General features: G+C 38.1%; 2 protein-coding genes across 4 annotated transcripts in view; one reads left to right on the top strand and one right to left on the bottom strand.

Moving 5' to 3' along the window:
* LOC128608564 (glycerol kinase) overlaps positions 1 to 4,294 on the top strand; it is a 47,524-nt gene extending 43,230 nt beyond the window's left edge. For both annotated transcript variants that reach the window (XM_053626378.1, XM_053626379.1), the window contains exon 19: positions 203 to 4,294. In XM_053626378.1, the coding sequence (XP_053482353.1) occupies positions 203 to 216 (14 nt within the window). In that variant the 3' untranslated portion in view covers positions 217 to 4,294. The remainder of the gene's footprint in view (positions 1 to 202) is intronic.
* Positions 4,293 to 20,366, bottom strand: LOC128608565 (transmembrane protein 50B). 2 transcript variants are annotated; one of them, XM_053626381.1, is made up of 7 exons: positions 19,933 to 20,366; positions 17,025 to 17,229; positions 16,818 to 16,930; positions 14,235 to 14,302; positions 11,297 to 11,389; positions 10,843 to 10,900; positions 4,293 to 6,029 (listed from the first exon to the last, which is right to left on the bottom strand). In XM_053626381.1, exons 2-7 carry the CDS (start codon positions 17,121 to 17,123, stop codon positions 5,984 to 5,986), a joined length of 477 nt encoding a protein of 158 aa, XP_053482356.1. In that variant the 5' UTR covers positions 17,124 to 17,229; positions 19,933 to 20,366; the 3' UTR covers positions 4,293 to 5,983. The 2 variants fall into 2 exon arrangements, with proteins under 2 accessions (XP_053482356.1, XP_053482357.1); XM_053626382.1 differs by lacking the exon at positions 19,933 to 20,366 and adding an exon at positions 19,771 to 19,896.
* Positions 20,367 to 20,942: the final 576 nt, after the last annotated feature.

The following is a 20,942-nucleotide window of genomic DNA, read 5'->3' as shown; positions in this document are numbered from 1 at the left end:
TGTTAGTAAAGCTGTTCTTTTTATAAGGTACATATACATTTAAAAAAAAAAAAAAAAAAAAAAAGCTTGCATGCTTTTTTGTGTTATTTGTGTTTTGTGTTAAGTATCTACACACACAAACCTTTAGTAAATCAGAGCCATAGAGTTCTAGGGGGAAAAAACTTCAAGCCAGAAACTGAGATCTGTTCTTTCTGTGTTTCAGGTTATCAGAACTAGACATATGAAGCACTGCTGCTACCTGAAAACTCGTTAATTCAGGCTGAAGAGATTTGTGCAGTGCTGCTATCCATAACAAAGGAAGTGCATTTTCTGGGTACATTTTGGGTGCATGAACCAGAGTCTGATTGCACTGTGTGTCCATTGTTTCTGATCCAAGCAGTCCCAGCTTTCCTCTCATTTAAAATGTGTTTCATTCCAAGCTGACATCCTGTGGTCAGGCTGCTAAACTGCCCTGAGTGCAGATTATATAACCCCAGTTCTGAAAAAGTTGGAACATTATGGAAAATGCAAAAAAAAAAAAGAAATCATTTGAATATACAGTTCACCTTGTACTATATTGAAAACACATAATTAACACATTATTTGATGTTTTATTTTGTGAATTTAATGTATTTTTGAAAATATACACTCATTTCAAATCTTATGATTGCAACACACTCCAAAAAAGTTGGGACAGATAATTGTTTACCACTGTGTAACATCACCTTTTCCTTTTAATAACACTTAAGCGTTTGTGCACTGAAGACACCAGTTGGTTAAGTTTAGCACACAGAATTTTCACCCATTCATCCATTATGCATTTCTTCAGCTGCGCAACTGTACAGGGCCTTCGTTGCCTTATTTTGCGCTTCATAATGCGCCACACATTCTCATTCAGAGACAGGTCAGGACTGCACCAGGCCATGCTAGCACCCGCACTCTCTGCTTACGCAACCATGCACTTGTAATCCGGGCAGAATGTGGTTCGCTGTTGTCCTGCTCTGGATGGCAGCATATGTTGCTCCAAAATGTGTACATACAGTGCATCCGGAAAGTATTCACAGCACTTCACTTTTTCCACATTTTGTTAAGTTACATGCTTATTCCAAAATGGATTAAATTCATTATTTTCCTCAAAATTCTACAAACTATACCCCATAATGACAACGTGAAAGAAGTTTGTTTGAAATCTTTGCAAATTTATTAAAAATAAAAAACAAAAAAGCACATGTACATAAGTATTCACAGCCTTTGCTCAATACTTTGTTGAAGCACCTTTGGCACCAATTACAGCCTCAAGTATTTTTGATTATGATGCTACAAGCTTGGCACACCAGTTTTTCGGCAGTTTCTCCCATTCTTCTTTGTAGGACCTCTCAAGCTCCATCAGGTTGGATGGGGAGCGTCGGTGCACAGCCATTTTCAGATCTCTCCAGTGATGTTCAATCGGGTTCAAGTCTGGGCTCTGGCTGGGCCACTCAAGGACATTCACAGAGTTGTCCTGTAGCCACTCCTTTGTTATCTTGGCTGTGTGCTTAGTGTCGTCGTCCTGTTGGAAGACGAACCTTTGCCCCAGTCCGAGGTCCAGAGCGCTCTGGAGCAGGTTTTCATCAAGGATGTCTCTGTACATTGCTGCATTCATCTTTCCCTCGATCCTGACAAGTCTCCCAGTTCCTGCCACTGAAAAACATCCCCACAGCATGATGCTGTTACCACCATGCTTCACTGTAGGGATGGTATTGGACAGGTGATGAGTGGTGCCTGGTTTCCTCCAGACATGACACCTGTCATTCAGGCCAAAGAGTTCAATCTTTGTTTCATCATGGTCTGAGAGTCCTTCAGGTGCCTTTTGGCAAACTCCAGGCGGGCTGTCATGTGCATTTTACTGAGGAGTGGCTTCCGTCTGGCCACTCTACCATACAGGCCTGATTGGTGGAGTTCTGCAGAGATGGTTGTTCTTCTGGAGGTTCTCCTCTCTCCACAGAGACATGCTGGAGCTCTGTCAGAGTGACCATCGGGTTTTTGGTCACCTCCCTGACTAACGCCCTTCTCCCCCGATCGCTCAGTTTGGCCGGGCGGCCAGCTCTAGGAAGAGTCCTGCTGGTTCCAAACTTCCTCCATTTATGGATGATGGAGGCCACTGTGCTCATTGGGACCTTCAATGCTGCAGAAATGTTTCTGTACCCTTCCCCAGATTTGTGCTTCAATACAATCCTGTCACAGAGGTCTCCAGACAATTCCTTGGACTTCATGGCTTGGTTTGTGCTCTGACATGCCTTGTTAACTGTGGGACCTTATATAGACAGGTGTGTGCCTTTCCAAATCATGTCCAATCAACTGAATTTACCACAGGTGGACTCCAATCAAGTTGTAGAAACATCTCAAGGATGATCAGTGGAAACAGGATGCACCTGAGCTCAATTTTGAGTGTCATGGCAAAGGCTGTGAATACTTATGTACATGTGCTTTTTTTGTTTTTTATTTTTAATGAAATTTGCAAAGATTTCAAAGAAACATCTTTCATGTTGTCATTATGGGGTATTGTTTGTAGAATTTTGAGGAAAATAATTAATTTAATCCATTTTGAAATAAGGCTGTAGTATAACAAAATGTGGAAAAAGTGAAGCGCTGTGAATACTTTCCGGATGCACTGTATCTGTTTGCATTAATGGTGTCCTCACAGATGTGCACGTTACCCAATGCCTGGGCACTGACACACCCCCATACCATGACATACGCTGGCTTTTGGACCTGACGCTGATAACAGCTTGGATGGTCCTTTTCCTCTTTGGAACACGACGGCTGTTTTGTCCAAAAACTATTTGACTCGTCGGTCCACAAAACATGATTCCACTGTGCTACCGTCCATCTCAGATGAGACCGAGCCCAGAGAAGTTGGCGGCGCTTCTTGACAGTGTTGATGTATGGCTTCTGCTTTGCATAGTAAAGCCTTAACTTGCATCTGTGGACACAGTGGTGAATGGTGTTGACTGACAAAAGTTTACCAAAGTGTTCCCGAGCCCATGTCAGGACATCCATTACAGACTCATGAGGGTTTTTAAGACAGTGACGTCTGAGGGATTGCAGATCACGTGCATTCAGAAGTGGTTTTCGGCCTTGCCCTTTACGCACCGATATTTGACCGGATTCCTTGAATCTTTTAATTATATTGTGCACTGTAGGAGGTGAAATGTCCAAAATCCTACCGATTTGCCTTTGGGGAATGTTGTTCTCAAAGTGTTGGATTATTCACTGACGCATCTGTTGGCAAGCCTCGACCCATCCTTGCTCTTGAAGGACTAGGCCTTTTTTGGAGGCTCCTTATATACTATGATGAAATGATTTCCTCACCTGTGTTTTGGAATGTGTTGCATGTATCAATTTCAAAATAAACATTATCTTCAAAAAAAAAAAAAACAACAACTATGCAGTTGATTAGGTAAAACATCAAATACTTTGTCTTTATAAATTTTTTGTTTAAATACAAGTCAAAGTACATTTACAAATCACTCCTCTTTGTTTTTAGCATTTTTTATACTGTCCCAACTGTTTCAGAATGTGGGTTGGAGTTACCTCAGCACACTTTTTGAATGTTTATTTGTCAATAACAAGAAGCAGAATAAAAGGAGAGTGACTGATTGATCCAGTAACCTACAGGAAGAAACTACTATTTTTTGTCACCCTGTTTTTCTTTTCTTTTTTTAAATAAAGCCACAAAATTCAATTGAGAATTCCAACGATTGTCTTAAATTAACGATTGTCATTCCATGCAATGCCTGTATACCAGTTTTGAAATTCACAGTACACTAATGATACAAGAACTCTTTAATTAGTGAATTATTTAACTAACGACCACTTTTAAATTCAGTAAGTTCAACTTGAACAGACTGATAGTATTTCTGGATGTGAAGTGTGAGTGGATGTTGGAATGAATTTAATGAATGAGTTTAGTTTGAAGAGCTGTAGAACTTTGTTATTAATGTTATTGTTTATTATTAATGTGCTTACATTGATGCAATTAATAACTATTTATTGATTTCAGTTGATTTATTTGTTAACTTGTTTGTGTAAGAAAAAAATAATCAGAACCAATGGAACTGAGCATTCTAAAATTATTTATAATTGGCTCCTAATAGTTTTTAATGTAAAGATTAAATCTCTGCTGGACTGACATCCCATACAAGGTGTAGTCCTCACACATTCCTGGTGTTCCCAGGATAAGCTCCAGCCCAGGAGAAAAGCAGTGCAAAGATTAAGTGTTTTATTGTTGAATTTCATCGTGATGATGTTTAATAAAAGATTAAAGTAAACAGTTGACAGCTCAAAATGACTGGTTTTATTAAGATGGATCACTCATACATGGATCACTCATACAGTTTCTACACAAATATGACATTTGGGTGCTGGTTAGAAAAGCAAAATTGTACAATGTTACTACAATAAATGAGAACTGCATCATATTGACTGTGCTCATGAGCAAGCAGAGGTTTTAAAAAGTATATAAACCATCAGTCAATAAGATCAATAATCATCTGCCCTGTTCTCATGCCTTCATCAGGTTATAATACAGCTGGAAAAGGCCATTGAGAGAAAATACAGAGAACACACATGAATTCCTTTTCCAACTACTCTCAAAACCTTGCTTTAAAATATTTCAGAAATGAACAGCAACTCTATTCCCAGACATCAGGCCTGCCTCAGCCTCAGCTCATGAGGAAGGCAGAAAGAAAACCAAGCAAAATTATTGGTTACAATAAAATATTATAATAATGAAGAGTGATGGATTGCCATCCAATTATTTCACACAGAAAAGAAATGTTAGCAAGTGAAAAAATCTTGTATGCTGACAAATCTAGCATACACTAATAACTCAAAGTTGGATATTTTTGTATGAATTTTGCTGATACCACAGCAATTTGGCAACAATTACAATGTTTTATGTATCCATGAACAAAATGTGATGTGCGACATGTTCAGTCAGATTTAATGTTCAAGACTCTCTGATTTTTAAACAAGTTACTGCAATGATATACAGCTGTTCCCTCGTGTGTGTCTGTCTCTCACTCTCACTCTCTCTCAAAAAGGGGTAAACTCTTCTGTCCTGAAGACTTTCCTGTGCTGGGAAATTTGGCGAAGCACCATTACAAAGCACTGACACTGGAGAGTCCTTCCGTAAATAAACGTCTTAACAAAAATCTTCACCACAGTTTAAAAATTATACCTACAGAAACAATCCATTAGAACAAGTGCATTAATAAAAGCCTATTGTTCATGTTACAGCCGGAAATACTGTCTGAACTATGCGGTTATACCGTATAAAAATAATGCATACAATATATATATATATATATATATATATATATATATAAAAAATGGTATAACAAGTAATATTAGATAAATTTGGCCATATTCGAGATATCTTCATAAGCCAAGATATAATTTTTTGCAGTGAATGCCTGCTAGCACAATGACCATGGCCAATGCATGAATGTCTATTAACTGTTGCTAAGGTAGTGTCAGTTTATTAAAAAATTATTTTAAAAAAATTAAATACAAAATAAAAGACTAGAACACTTAAATGATCCAGGATTTGGTTCTAGCTATACCGTGCAATAAATGTACAGGTAGCGCTAAGTTGATTAGACACAGTAAGGTTTCAGAGTAATTACAGCCTGAAATGCAGGCTGGATTTTCAGAGGAAGTTAAACAAAATACCTTTCAAAATATTATTATAGGAAAATATTTTCATTTCATAGACCACACACAAGCAAAACAGTTTGATATATAAACTGACAGAAAGGACTGCACATGTAACAGCACGACAGGCACACCTGAGGTAATGCATTATGTTTGTGTGTAGAATGGAGAATATCTAACACTATACTGAAGAACTCAGTTTGGGTGTAAAAATTTAGCCTGCAGCCAAGATTTACTGATAGATACCTGAGGTCAAAGTGAGGACTGAGGGTGCAAAGAAAAGTTTAGCTGGAAGGTTTGGCACAACTTAGCCCCATAAATCCTCAGTTCGTCCAAACTTGTAGACAAGAGAGCTGTGGAATGAAGAGACAGGGGTTCATTAATACCATTTCCATTTTCTCATAATAAAAACAATTCGGCTGATTAGGTAATAAAGTGGATGGTGAGAGTCCAGCATCAGTTCAATCATGTGGCAGCAGCACAACACATTAAATTATGCAGATACAGGTCAAGAGCTTCAATTAATGTTCACATCAAACATTACAATGGCGATTATTACAAATGTGATCTTGGTGAGTTTGACTGAGGCATGCTTGTTGGTGTCATTCTCACAAAACAGCGAAATGGTCCATATGAGGAGAAAGTTTGATTACATCCGACCTACCAAATACACCCATCTGTTATACAGTTTCTCAGTTCCTCTTTAATACATCAATCATTGGATAATCAAGGGACTATCCCCCAGGACCACCAATGAGCAGTGTGGATTTTTCAGCTGCAGAAGCACTGCTGCTGGATTAAGAAACAGTCCACAAAGCAAAAATCTCCTGTGCTGTGGTCAGAAAAAAAATATATAAATAAATAAATAAATAAATAAAGACATAGATGAAGGCTACAGTACGACACACACTGTATGGAGAAAAATAATGAGCTCTATGTCTCTAACTGTACAGCTACAGAGATGGTAGGACTGTTTAATAAAGAGTTCAGTAAATATACTGAGGCTGTGGCTCAGGTAAGAGTAGTAAATGAAGTGAGAATCTGCAAAGCAATTCCCTGGTGCGAACAGAAGGTATTACAAAAGATTTAACTCCCACTTAAGACACGCAGCCACTCGTGCATAAGGCCTTTCGGTTTTATTCAGCTGACAGCCAAATGACTAGTAAGCTTAAAAAGCTCCTGGGCAAATAGCTACAGTAAACTCAGACTGCAGGGGGTTATCTGCACTTTACCCAGGGCATGGTGGCAGTAGATCTGAAACCTATTCCGGGAACACTGGGTGGGAATACACTGGATGGGATGCCAGTCGATTAAAGGGCACCATGTACACACACACATTCATTCGCACCTCGGGGCAATTTAGGATAGCCAATCCACCTACAGACACGGGGAGAACATGTAAAACGTCAGACAGAAAGTAAGCTGATCTCAGGATCGAACCTGCTACGCCACCATGCTGCCTCCATACAGGCTCATTTAACGTAAATAAAACTGAAAGCCTTCACCCACTGTTCACTGTCTTCAGATCACTGTTTTAACCTGGCTTCTCGTCTCTAGTATCAAATCTTACAGCTAATTCTGTTTGGTCCCCCAGGTTTAACGATTTTGGATTTTTGTTCTTGTGAAAATAGCTCTGTTGAGAATATCCAGGTTTGTGGCCTTCATAAGCTAATACTTTTCAGCCCCTTTATACAAGCTTTTAAGCTCATGATTAAGTTCTTCTGCCTTTGATTACAGCAAAATTGCAGTCTGGGAAAACCCACCTGAGGTCACTATGGCTGAACTCTGGAAAAAATGAAGAGACCAATTTTTTTTTCTTATAATTTAATACTTTGATCTCCCTGGTGGTCTAACAGTTAGGATTCAGTGCTCTCACTGCCGCAGCCCAGGTCAGGGATGTACCATTTGGGCAGCGGTAGCTCAGTGGTTAAGACATTACACCACATAGCAGAAGGTCCCAGCAACCAGTACCAAGTTGCCACTACTGGTCTCTTGAGCAAGGCCCTTAACCCTCAACTGCTCAGATGTATAAATGATACAAATGTGAGTCGCTCTGCATAAGGGCGTCTGCCAAATGCCATAAATGTAACAAAATCTGTACTTTAAGAAACCATAATATACTTCACCATAACTAAATATTTAAATATGTTTCAATGACCTAAATAAAGAATAAGGGCCAACAGAATCAAACTGACTAAATTAATGAGCTATTATTACTGTTTGAGTGCACAGAGATCAGTGGAGGGAAGAGACGATGAAGAGGCTTGTGCTTTTACCTCAAGCAATGAGACAGAAGCTGATGTGGATGATGCTGATAATTAAAGTAAGGATTGATTTCCCAATGCAGGGCTTTTGCCTGATACAGCCTGTCTGCTCAACATAATATTAAATCAGGTTAAGATAATTCCAACTTAAAATAGTTTGATGTAAAACATAATGACTCCTATAATCTACAAATGTTGTTTCTCATGAATTCGGTCACCTGGCAGTTTCCACCCACCAGCCAGCTCTCTATATCACACAACTGCCACCAGCTGGGGAGGGGGATGCTAATACATGCTTCCTGAGACAGGTGAAGCCAAAAATTTATTTTCTATCTGCTGCTCATGCTAAATCACAGGGCAGCATAACACCTCTGCGAAAAGTGCCATCTGCCCTTTATTACATACATGAGCTCACAGACCCCCGTGATCTAGCGGGTGTTAGCACTCCCCCTCCACAATTGCTAGCTGTTGTGTGAGCTGGCTGCTGGGTGGAAACTGTTGCTGTGATTGACAGGGGAGAGACAGCATGTCCGGTGCCTCCCTCTTAAGTTTGTCAGAAACTATTGCAGGTAGTTGGAAATAAGGAAAAGTGCAGAAGCAAAGGCTTGTGATTGGAGAATTTGGCAGGGCTGAATGACATTAATAATGACATAGCCTCAAAAACCTTTAGGTCGAAAGGCTATCATACTTGACTTATGCTATAGGCTACTATCCAGTGAATACTTAAAGTAATCCTATATTATGGAATTAGTTTTTTCTGCCAGTATTGCTGCTATATTACACAATAGCTTAGTTACAGTCCATGTTACAGTTTACAGTCCATGTTCTGTGCATCTACTGTCCTTGTATTTATTGTTTTGTTCTGTGTATTTATTGTTTAGCACTCGTCTCACACTGTTGTGCATTTGCACTTTATGTAGTCTTGCGTACTCTTCCATTTCGCACCATGGTCCTGAAGAAATGTCATTTCGTTCCAACGTATACAAGCTATATAGAGGAATGACAATGAAAACCCACTTGGCTTGACTAGGCAGTTGAGAGATGATAATACACAGTCAACTGGCATACAGTCTAGCAGCTCATTTCTTCAACTGTGGGTTGCCAGGTTTCAGCAAAATTTCCAGATCAACTACATTTTAACTGTCACACAAAAGACATTCCCAAAAAAATAAAAATAAATCGGGCATTGAAAAAGGGAAACATTTTTCTTCTTTTTCTCAGCCTTTGTGTAAGGAAACAAGTATTTGACACGTTTAAGATGTGTCCACTCCAAACTTTCCTTCTCCCAATCTTTGCAATATAGCTTACAATAGACACACTGTCTTCATTTTCATTGTTGCAGTTACCATTTTTACCACTGGGTGCATGGAAACTCCCCTAGAAAGGCCAGCAAATCAATGGAACATTGGCTTATATCTGTCAAGTAGCTATATTTCTTTAAGACAAATTTTTGCTTACTCAAAAGGGGTAATTATTATTTCAATAGAATTTAAAATGCATGGAGTTGTGAATAAGGCTTTTATTAAGATTCAAATCTGTTGATCGACTGATATAAATGGGACTATGGACAAGCCACCACTGCTCACATGGATTATTATTATTATTATTATTATTATTAATAATAATAATAATAATAATAATAATAATAATAACTACTGAATGGGCAGGACCTCTGAATAGTCATTATATTTACCGTAATTTCCGGACTATAAGCCGCTACTTTTTTCACACGCTTTGAACACTGCGGCTTAAACAATGATGCGGCTAATTTATAGATTTTTACGGCCTAACAAACTTCATGCCGCCAAAACATTTAGCCTCGCTACATCAGACCAATGAAATTACCGAACAGGTCACAGTGGACCAGTGAAACTGTTCGAATTAAATCAAACGCACTCACACTAAATCCTTCAGATCAGTCATTTTGCGCTTCATGCACACACCCTCATCATGGAAAACACACGAAGAAATGCTTATGATGCAGCTTTCAAGTTAAAGGCGATCGATCTGGCTGTCGAAGAAGGAAATAGAGCTGCTGCACGAAGTACCGGTAATTCTGAGGCTGTTCAATTCCGACACTAAAGAAGATGACTTTAGTGGTTTTAGTGCGCAGGAGGAAGATGAAGATAGCGATCAATGACTTTTCCTGGTAGGCAACTGTATTTTTTTTTTTTTTAACCAGCCGTGTTACAGGCACTGTTCGGAAAAAAGCATTTACGGTACGTATTTAATTAAAAGTTAAAAAAAAAATCTTTCTGTGTAACATCTTTCTGTGTAAATATCTCGTGTTACAACGTGGACCCCTGCGGCTTATAGACAAGTGCGGCCTATATACGTACAAAAATTTTTTTCTTTTTAAAGTTAGTGGGTGCGGCTTATATTCAGGTGCGCTCAATAGTCCGAAAATTACGGTATATCAGTCAGTACGCTACCAATAAAGACTGCTAGAAAGATCAGCATAGATTTTACTTCCATGCTTCTCATTGGTATATCAATATTTATTTATGATTATTTGTTATTTATTACATAGTATATTAAATGTAAATTAACCAGATTTTAAAATGCTAGACACAAGAAAAAGTGAATTTCAGTTCAGGAAACCCTACTGTTTCAGAACTCTATATAGTGGAAAATGTCATACGTCAGATGTAACCATGACAGATTGTTTCTGTCAACAATCTTAGAAACAGGCATCACATGCAATTTCCCCCTTAATGTCCTCTACTTGCATAGGCTACTATTGAGTTGTTGTTGTTGTTTTTCTCTCTCTGCATTTTATTGATCACACTGCTGGCCTGATTGCTGCTTCAGCTTTCTAAATGGGAGTAAGTGACCAGTCAGCTCCATGAGGTACTCTGTATGTAAATATAAAGTGTGAAAATTCATTAGCAAACACACCCACCTGAAAAATATGAACAAGTTCTGGAAGAACACAGACAATCTGGGAGACACAGGATGCACTGACAGAGAACAGAAAAAAAATGGTTTGAGTGTGTTTTGTTGTAAAAATTTCCAAATACACAAACCTGTTTGTGTTTTAATGAATTTCCATGGTTTGTGTTTTTTTTGGGGGAAAGCTTCATAAGGAAATTTTGGACAAGCAACAAATGCTCAGCTATTGGTTGTGTTAGACACTTATTTATTTATGAATAAAAACAGTTGCTACATGGTGCATGGGTATCACACTATAATTAAATTTTTTACATTAGAATAATGTATCATCATTATTATTATTATTATCATCATCATAATTATTATGATTATTATTCTTGAATAGATCAACTTTGTATCAAACAATAATCTACAAAGATGTAGGATGAGGTAATATAATTATTGGAGCCAAGGAAGAAACTCACCCGCTGAAACAGAAGCTCCAAATAAGATCCCGATAGATGCGATGAGAGACATGAACATGATCAGGAAGCCGATGAAGATCCAAAGACGAGCGCCTATGAGATGGTGACATGGACAAGTCCAATTACAGATAAACAAACAATGACCTTCATTCAGGAAATTCAGAATATGTCTAAATTTCACAAGTGAGTTGCTTAAACCAGCGGTGGATAAAAAGGTGAGAGAGACAGATGAGGACACAGACACTTCAATAAATGTTCGTGGTAACAAGTGCAGATTTAAACAGACACAACGAACAAATCAGCACCTTATGAAACTGTCGCATAACATCAAAACAAGCGGGTTTTTTTTTTGGGGGGGGGGGGGGGGTTAAGTTCAAATGATGAAATCACCTCATCTAATTGACATCACAAACATGCCCTAATCTATGCGGAGGTTGCAATAAAAGGAAAGCATTCAGCAGACTAGCATCAAGGCCAGATTCAGCAAAGTTGAGTTAGAGGTGCTTGTGTCTGAGGTCACTGCGATAAAGGTATCCTCAAAAATAACAGAAAACTGGGCAGAAAACCAATTATTAAAACTATTTAAGAGGAGGAAAGGAAGGTCCAATATGTGTGTCTTTTGCAATCTTTTATTATTACTAAAATTAATGTACACATACGTATATAGATAGTTATAGAAGGGTTGTTGTTTTTTAAAGTTGGGTTAAAATCAGGTACCAAATGAATCATTTCCCCATGTTCACACCAACTCTAAAAGTTTTATAATTTTTTTTACTTCATTTAATGGATTTAAATAAAGTCAGATGATTTAATTACATATATGCAGACCAATTTTTCTTCCTGAACAAAGAAAACCTGGAATTAACCAAACATGGAAAAGCAGACTACCAAAAGAAATAAAATCATGTATGATGTGCTTAGTATTGATATGTAATTATATACCCAGATGTGTGGTTCATTTGTTCAAGACACAAATGCACCTATTACTCAATTACACCAGTAATGAGCTGATACAGATCCACACAGCCTCTGATTCATACTTACACATTACACACTGACACTAAACCCCCATTAAATATATTTTTGTCAGAGGTTCCCATATGTGCCACTGAGTTCATCAGTGTTATCTATTTTATTGCTTATTGTTTATACGACTCTACTCACTATACTTGCTATAATTCTTGATGTTGATGTCGATTTTGATTATAAAAGGCAAGACAATACATGTAGAAATGATCCATCCATCCATCCATCTTCAACCGCTTACTCCTTTTCAGGGTCACGGGGAACCTGGAGCCTATCCCAGGAAGCATTGGGCACAAGGCGGGGTACACCCTGGACAGGGTGCCAGTCCATCGCAGGGCACAATCACATACACACTCACACACCCATTCATACTCTACGGACACCTCAGACATGCCAATCAGCCTACCATGCATGTCTTTGGACTGGGGGAGGAAACCGGAGGACCAGGAGGAAACCCCCGCAGGAGGGGAGAACATGCAAACTCCGCACACACCCGGAGGGAATTGAACACCGGACCCTGGAGGTGTAAGGCGAACGTGCTAACCGCTAAGCCACCGTGGAAATGATGTCAATCATTTTTCAGATTTTTGGATAAATTGTATCTGTATCTTGTCTTTTCTTAAATTGTACTAATAAAATAGTGTTTTTTTTTTTTTTTACCTGTATTCTTGCCTTACCTACAAATCAGCATATCAGACAGTAATATTTTTTCAGGCTATAAAAATATCACTCTCAAAAATTCAGACACTCGAGCCAGACGTCAGGTGAAAGGTGAAAATGACAGTGGGTGTTTTTACTATCCGACTCGACCGTACGCAGCTTTGATGAATAAGGGCCACTGAGCCCAAGCTGAAATGAAGCAACTATTTCTGATATAATGAGAAGACTCTGTGCAGGTAAATAATGATTCTCCATGTAGCGGTCCTCACTAATGCTACATTCAATCGTGCCTACATTCATATTTCCTAACAGTAGTGAAAAAAACAGGATCTTTTAATGGCTAGTCAGTGTGAGGGACCACTGAGGTCTACTAAATGCAGTCTCGTTTCCTTAGTAACTGAATGCTCTGATCTACATTCAGCATTATCTAAAGTTCATTTCATCTGTAATTTCAGCAAAGCATATAAATATTACATGCATATATTGAAGCTATACACTGTAAACACCTGAAACCATATCCAGGCAGCATCCATCCATGCATTTTCTGTACCACTTATCCTACACAGGGTCGCGGGGAGCCAGGAGCCTATCCCAGGGAACTCGGGGTGGAGGACACCATGGAGGGGAGTGCCAAAATAATCACAGGGCACAATCACACACAGCAGACAATTTGGAAATGGAAATGCCAATCAGCCTACAACGCAGGTCTTTGGACTGGGGGAGGAAACTGGAGTACTCAGAGCAAACCCCCATGGGAAGAACATGCAAACTCCACACACTCGGGACGGAGGTATGATTCGATTTTTATTTTAGATTTTATTTAAAGGATGTACTTTTAATTCATTTATAGTTTTGTTTACTGTTGTGGAATGTCCACGAAACAAGTTCGTTCCTGTTATCATTTATGTTAAAGCAGCTGTAACCTGTCGTTCCCTCACCAAGACTAATGTCACATGTTTTTAAAATCTGGTTAAGTGGCGTGTTCACCGTCCCTATGCAAGTTGTTACTATAGAAACAATGTCATTAGAACGGGCACATTATTATAAACTTGAATAATGTCAAAGCTGCGGTTATAGAAAATGAATCAACACCTTCTGACCAATCAAAATAGAGAATTCAGCAATGCTATATTATTAAAATATTTGCACATACAACTTATGAAAGTATTTTACATTCAATATATTATAAAAATCCTATTAGTGCAAACGGTTATTTCTGCAGTACCACTCATTAGCATTATCATCTCCATACCTGTCCTCCCGAGACAGCTCTCTCCATACATGTCCCCATGGATATGAGCATTTGACACAGCATTAATCCTGCAACACACATATACATACACACACACACACACACACACACACACACACGGTAACGCCTGATCATAGTAAGGTTTAATAATGCTGTGCAAGAAATCACTGAAATAAATGCTCCATGCACCGCCTACACTGACATGCATGACTCTGATATAAATCTCAGCCCCATAGTCAAGGTTTAAGTCATATAATTACCAAACAGCAATGCTTAAATACAACCCCAATTCCAAAAAAGTTGGTACGCTGTGTAAAATGTCAATAAAAACAGAATGCAATGATTTGCAAATCCCATAAACCCCTATGTTATTCACAATAGAACATAGAAAACATATCAAATGTTTAAACTGAGGAAATGTACCATTTTAAGGAAAAAAAGAAGGTAATTTTGAATTTGATTGCCACAACACGTCTCAAAAAAGTTGGGACTGGGGCAAGAAAACCGTGAAAAGTAAGTGTTACTAAAAAGAAACAGCTGGAGGTTAATTGGCAACAGGTCAGTAACATGATTGGGTATAAAAAGTAGATATGCCTCTCAAAGAGTATCTAAGTAAAGATGGGCAAAGTCTACAATTTGTGGAACAATTTCAGAATAATGTTCCTCAACGTAAAATTGTGAAGACTATGAATATCTCATCATCTACAGTAGATAATATCAAAAGATTCCGAGAATCTGGAGAAATCTCTGTGCACAAGGGGGAAAAATATTTCATGCCCATGAATTTCGGGCCATCAGGCGGCACTGCATTAAAAACAGGCATGATTCCGTAACAGAAATCGCTGCATGGGCTCAGAAACACCTCCAGAACTCATTGTCTGTGAACACAGTTTGCCATGCCATCCACAAATGCTGGTTAAAGCTTGATCATGCAAAGAAGAAGTCATATGTGAACATGATCCAGAAACACAACTGTCTTTTCTGGGCCAAAGCTCATTTAAAATGGACTGAGGCAAAGTGGAAAACTGTTCTGTGGTCAGACGAATAGAAATTTGAAATTCTTTTTGGAAACCATGGACACAGTGTCCTCTAAACTAAAGAGGAGAGGGACCATCTGGCTTTTTATCAGTGCTCAGTTCAAAATCCTGCATCTCTGATGTTATGGGGGTGCATTAATGCCTATGGAATGGGCAGCCTGCACATTTGGAAAGGCACCATCAATGCTGAAAGGTTAATTTAGGTTTTAGAGCAACATATGCTTCCATTCATGTTTATTTCTGAGAGACTCTGCCGCTCTAAGATACTCTTTTTATAGTCAATGATGTTACTGACCTGTTGCCAAATAATCTAATTAGTTGCAAAATGTTCCTCCAGCTGTTTCTTTTTAGTAACACTTACTTTTCCTGCTCTTTGTTGCCCCGTCCCAACCTTTTTGAGGCGTGTTGTGGCAATCAAATTCAAAATTACCCTATTTTTTCTTAAAATGGTACATTTCCTCAGTTTAAACACTTGATATGTTTTCTATGTTCTATTGTAAATAACATATGGGTTTATGAGATTTGCAAATTATTGCATTCCGTTTTTAATTTACATTTTACACAGTGTTTTTTTCTTACACTATTTAGAAGAATACTTAAATAATGTAGAATATGAGATAATTGTACATCTGTGTAATAGTGTCTTTGTATGTACAGTGGGGTCCTAAAGTCTGAGATCACATTGAAAAGCAATTTAAAATATTATATATATATATATATATATATATATATATATATATATATATATATATATATATATATATATATATATATATATATATATATTTTTTTTTTTTTTTTTTTTTAAATTGAAAATAAACAGGTTTTAGAATTTTGAAATATTTAAAACGAACAAAGCTAATATTCAAAATCCTGAATATTTAATATTCAAAATTGTGCACTATTTCTAGGTCCCTATTTAAATGTGAGCAGCTGTGTGATATTAAGGTCAGATTTTCCATATGCACACTTCAGTTAAATGCGGGTATTTGTATAAAATTGGTATTGGGCTGTGTTGAATGGCCATTGGGAAGCCTGCCAAACAGAACAAACAAAGAAAGAACTTCAGTGTTGGCGAGGAAACAGATGAATAGTCCCAGCCAAGGATAATGAAGCAAAACGAAGTGGTACGAGTTTCATGGTTCAAACATGTCTCCCTCCTACTTCCACAATCGTAAGCAAATGCACAAAAGAGGAAATGAGGAATCAAATGGCCCACACAATGACCCAAGTGACTGTGTGAGGTTTGAAGTTAAGAGAGTGAAAAATGAAGGATTGAACACTATATTAAAATGCAGAGCAGAAAATAAAGCTGTAGGCCTGGATATGTTTAAATTATGTTTAAACCATGATGCTTCACTGGACATCATGGTTCTGAGAGAGTAGAAGTATTATGTAAAAACCTTTGTCTTCTCTAAAGATATTAGATTTTCACCTGTTTTAGTACCAATACAGATTTAGTAATTAATTTCATGTTCACATAAGATGAAATTACGTTATTTCAACAAAATATAGTGACTTATTGTTATGATTGAACAACACCTACATGAAAAACGCCACCGTAGCGAAAACCCCACATGCGTGAAAAGCGTGATTTAGATCCTCCGAACTGGGGTAACGCACAGCAGCATCGATTATAACCCACCATCCTGTGAAAAACTGAGAGAAGGGGGGGGGGGGTGGTTAATGAATTTGTTCTGTGTCCCTGTGCTTTCAGAAATTAATATTCAGAAACTTATACACACACACTTACCAGAATACCAGCCACGATGGAGGCCACCATGTTCCTCTTCTCTGACCAGTCGATGCACTCGCACTCTGGCCAGCGTACGTTATCCAGAAACCCGGCCATGTCTGTCCCCAGCCTCCAGCGTCTGACTTACACACCTCCTGACCTCAGCGTGCTCGTGTCATTAGCACACACTGCAGACAGGACTTTTCTGAATGCAGTTATCACTCTGGAATAACAGACATATCATTTTCTTAAAATCAGACAAATCAGACCTACAACCATTTTAAATGTTGACTTGATCCTGTTTAGTCCATGGTGGTTCATTAAAGAACAACGCAGTTTCCCACAGGACCACACTGACTTACACCTCATGTCAAAATGAATTTGCAACCAAACAATAAAATTATCAGACACCTCTATATTTTATAAAAATGTGCCTCTATGTTTTTGTACTGGTGCATGATGCTCATGCTGAAACTTGAATCACACAAGAAAATGTCAATTTACTGTTCTTTCTTTTTACAAGCTAATGTGTGCAAAGCTCTGACAGGAAGAGGTGATGCAACAGGGAAATGAATCAACGTGCATTTATATCTGTGTGGTGACATGAAAAGCCTGTTATTACACATTTAACAGCATGTCAGGCCTCAGCTTGCCTCATTCCTGTGATATAAAGGACTTCTATGTTCTCGTCAAGTTTAGACATACCCATTATGTTAAAAAGCCAGAACTTCAATAGAAAATGGCATAAGATATGCAGTTAAACAATCTTTGATTGCAAAACACCTGCTTTGTAACTCAATCCAGTTTCAAAATCTCACTGAGAGGCTTTGCACATAATTGGAGTAAGATTTTTTTCTTTCAATTTAGTAAAGTAAAAAAAAAATTTAAAAAAAAGGCCAAGAGATTAGCAGGTCCATAGTAGAAACTGAGGTTACCATTACCATTTACTGTTTTTAATGTTATTTAAATGTATAATATAATATACATTAAAATAACCTTTAGAATAAGTTGAACTGAATGCAATGACTTATTTTCCAAATATATTTATAAAAATAAAAAAATTAAAAACCCCACACAGGCTGATTCAGATTCATCGTCAGTGTAACCAGGTGCCCAAATTTTATCCATATTCAATATTAGATTAATTTTATCCATATTAGATTAATTATATCCATACACACACACACACACACACACACGCACACACACACACAAGCACACACTAGAGTTGGGGTACTAGAGTTGAAGACCGCATCGGCTTATGCATAACTCACAGGACAGCCACAGTGACACAATGGCCAATCATAAATGCTTTCTTTCATTGCAGGTCTATGATTAGAGGATCTTCATAAGCCAAAATTGTATTGGGATCATCTGATACATTCTGAAAATCTGCTGAAATCCCACAGTATAATCACTAATATTCCTGAAAGGTTTCAGTCTGTCTTCAGGACCTGATGTAATACTGAGTGTTTTTAAGAGCGACTCAGAGTACTGCAGGAGCTATGGTTGATGCAGTTCTGGATTGACTTGATCTTAATGCTGAATCTCACATTGTGGATTAATGTGAATGCCAGATGCACTACTCTGGGATCTAATTAACATGACTTCAGTGGTGAACCTCTCAGAGGGGAAGTCAGATAAAATTAGATACGTCTGGAGGCTGAGCCCACCGCAGTATCTTCATGGAGTCAATCAGTGAAAAACTGCTGAATACACAGAGAAAGTAGATTTCATATGTACTGAGCTGATATGCTTCAGCTGACATGCCTGTAACACATCATCAGCAGTGATTCAGGCACACATGAGATACAGCCTCCACCAAAATACCTTAAAACACAAATATTCAACTCAAAATAAAAAAATTAAACTAAACGACAGACAGCTGCCTAGCTGTCTTTAAAGCGCACATAGTATGGTTTTGAAACGTGCCTAATTTTGTTTTAAAGGTCTCATACAATAGATTTACATGCACCCAAGGTAAAAAAAAACAAAACACTTTAATGTACTCATAATTTAAACCCCAGCATTACCTTTCAATCTAAAGGATTGGTTCTAAACTCTTCCTTTCAGAGAGCATACTCTGCTCTGATTGGTCAGATGTCCCAGTCCATTGTGATCGGTCTGTTGCGGGGGGGCGGGAGTTCAGAATCGGTTCCTTCTTTGGGGAGTCGATAACTCCGTTTGTCGTGCTCTTTGATTTTTGAAACTTTGCAGACTTTTGACATTCACAAACAGCTCTATAACACACTACATGAAAGGTAATATCTGAAAAACTATAATAGGATAATAGGTGCACTTTAAATGTAATCTGTGTGTGATACCTTACCCCATATTCTGATTAGGCCATGAATGAAACCTTATGATCTAATGCACTGTTCAACCCTAATAGTTTAGTTGTCAAGCTGTTGAAGATATTAGATTTTAGCCCCTAAAATCACAACCAGTCTTCACTGTCAAAACACAACATAGTCCGATTTTTAAGTACCTTCCATCTCTGATCCAACATTAATAACCAGACTGTTTGCATGTGTATACATATTGCACATGACACCAGGACGCATCTTATAACCATTAAAAACTAAAGGTCATAGGTTAAAGTTCATACTGGATATTATTCTTAGTAGTAGCAGTAGTATATAACAGTCACATTATTGTTTTTGTTGTTATTGGTGCTGCTGCACTTGGAGTTTAAAAAAAAATAAACAAACAACAACAACAACAACAAAAAAAAACACCAATCTACAAGTAAGAGAATACTTACAGCATGTAGTTAACCAGTTAGCTTAGCTTCACAGACTGTTCAGCCAAAGTGAAAGTCCAAACTAATTACCTACTAACGCTGACCTCTAATGTAGCTATGTGTATGAGAAATGAACGCAAATACCACCTGTAAGAGAAATGATTATGTTTTAAATTGATTTACCTTCGCTCTAGGCTGCTTATTCACCTCGGGACACAGGGCGAATTTATTTGACTCCTTCCAACGCAGAGTTTTAGTTTCTAACCACAGGACCTCCTCCTGTGCGCTGATTGGCCAGAAGGACAACCTTTAAACAGGCCGCCGACAGATTAGCCAATCCTGATGAAGAGCACGGGAACTGCCCCCTCGTAGCTCAGGGGGCAGGATGTGTGGGTAGCTGGTAGGAAGGAGGTTTGGGGGAATTCCACAGACAGACAGACAGACAGAAAGACAGACAGTTCCAGGAGAGCGGTGATCATATGGGTGATCATCACAAAGTGTCCCCTGGCTTGCCCAGTGTTATTTACACTCCTGGAATGCTGTAGCCCCATATGTCTTTATTTGAGCGTTAGCATTTTGCATACATTAATTAGATCACAGGTTCCCCGTGCATTATATTTTAATTACCATTAAACCAGGGGCTGAGGGTTCTTCCATTTATGTCTCAAAAGTTAGGATAGTTATTAATCCCAGTGGTTAGAAAACAACATACTGATAGATATGTTAGTTTAGATGAACTTTGACAGATGTTTTGTAGTCAACTGAAAAGGTTTAAAAACCATAGTAGTTATATCATACACTTTCTGTCAAACTGTCAATCAAAGTAGTGTGTTTGATAATTTATGGCCCCTCTCTTTCCCTGACTGACAGGTCTGTAGGTACACTTTAATTTATGACAGGTCTGGGGGGGTAACCCTATCCACTGTATCAGTGTGTCAATCTGGCTAATTTGTGTCTGGTAGTGGTGGAGAGGTGTGTGGGGGGGGAATAGTCCCCCTCCCAACAAAAGGTGTTATGTTAATGAGTTTGGTTTTTTGGTTTGGGTGAAATACGTCTGAAAAGAAATAAAGTTTTAATATGGGCATGTGTTTGTGTTACTGTGTGGGGTTATTTCGTTTGTGTAAACACATTGTTAGAAAAGCATTATGAATGAAATGTGTACATATATGAGTAGAATATTTGTTTTGTGAAAT

This window comes from Ictalurus furcatus, chromosome 6 (genome assembly GCF_023375685.1).
Source record: "Ictalurus furcatus strain D&B chromosome 6, Billie_1.0, whole genome shotgun sequence".
Lineage (NCBI taxonomy): Eukaryota > Metazoa > Chordata > Actinopteri > Siluriformes > Ictaluridae > Ictalurus > Ictalurus furcatus.
This window is presented reverse-complemented; position numbering and strand designations above follow the sequence as displayed.

Coding starts and splice junctions, on each gene's coding strand:
- LOC128608565 (XM_053626381.1), bottom strand. CDS start 17,123: ATGGCCGGGTTTCTGGATAACGTACGCTGGCCAGAGTGCGAGTGCATC. Junction 14,303..16,817: donor GCTACGGTGGCGTTTTTCAT/GTAGGTGTTGTT, acceptor TGTGTGTTGCAG/GATTAATGCTGTGTCAAATG. Junction 11,390..14,234: donor GAGCTGTCTCGGGAGGACAG/GTATGGAGATGA, acceptor ACCATCTCATAG/GCGCTCGTCTTTGGATCTTC.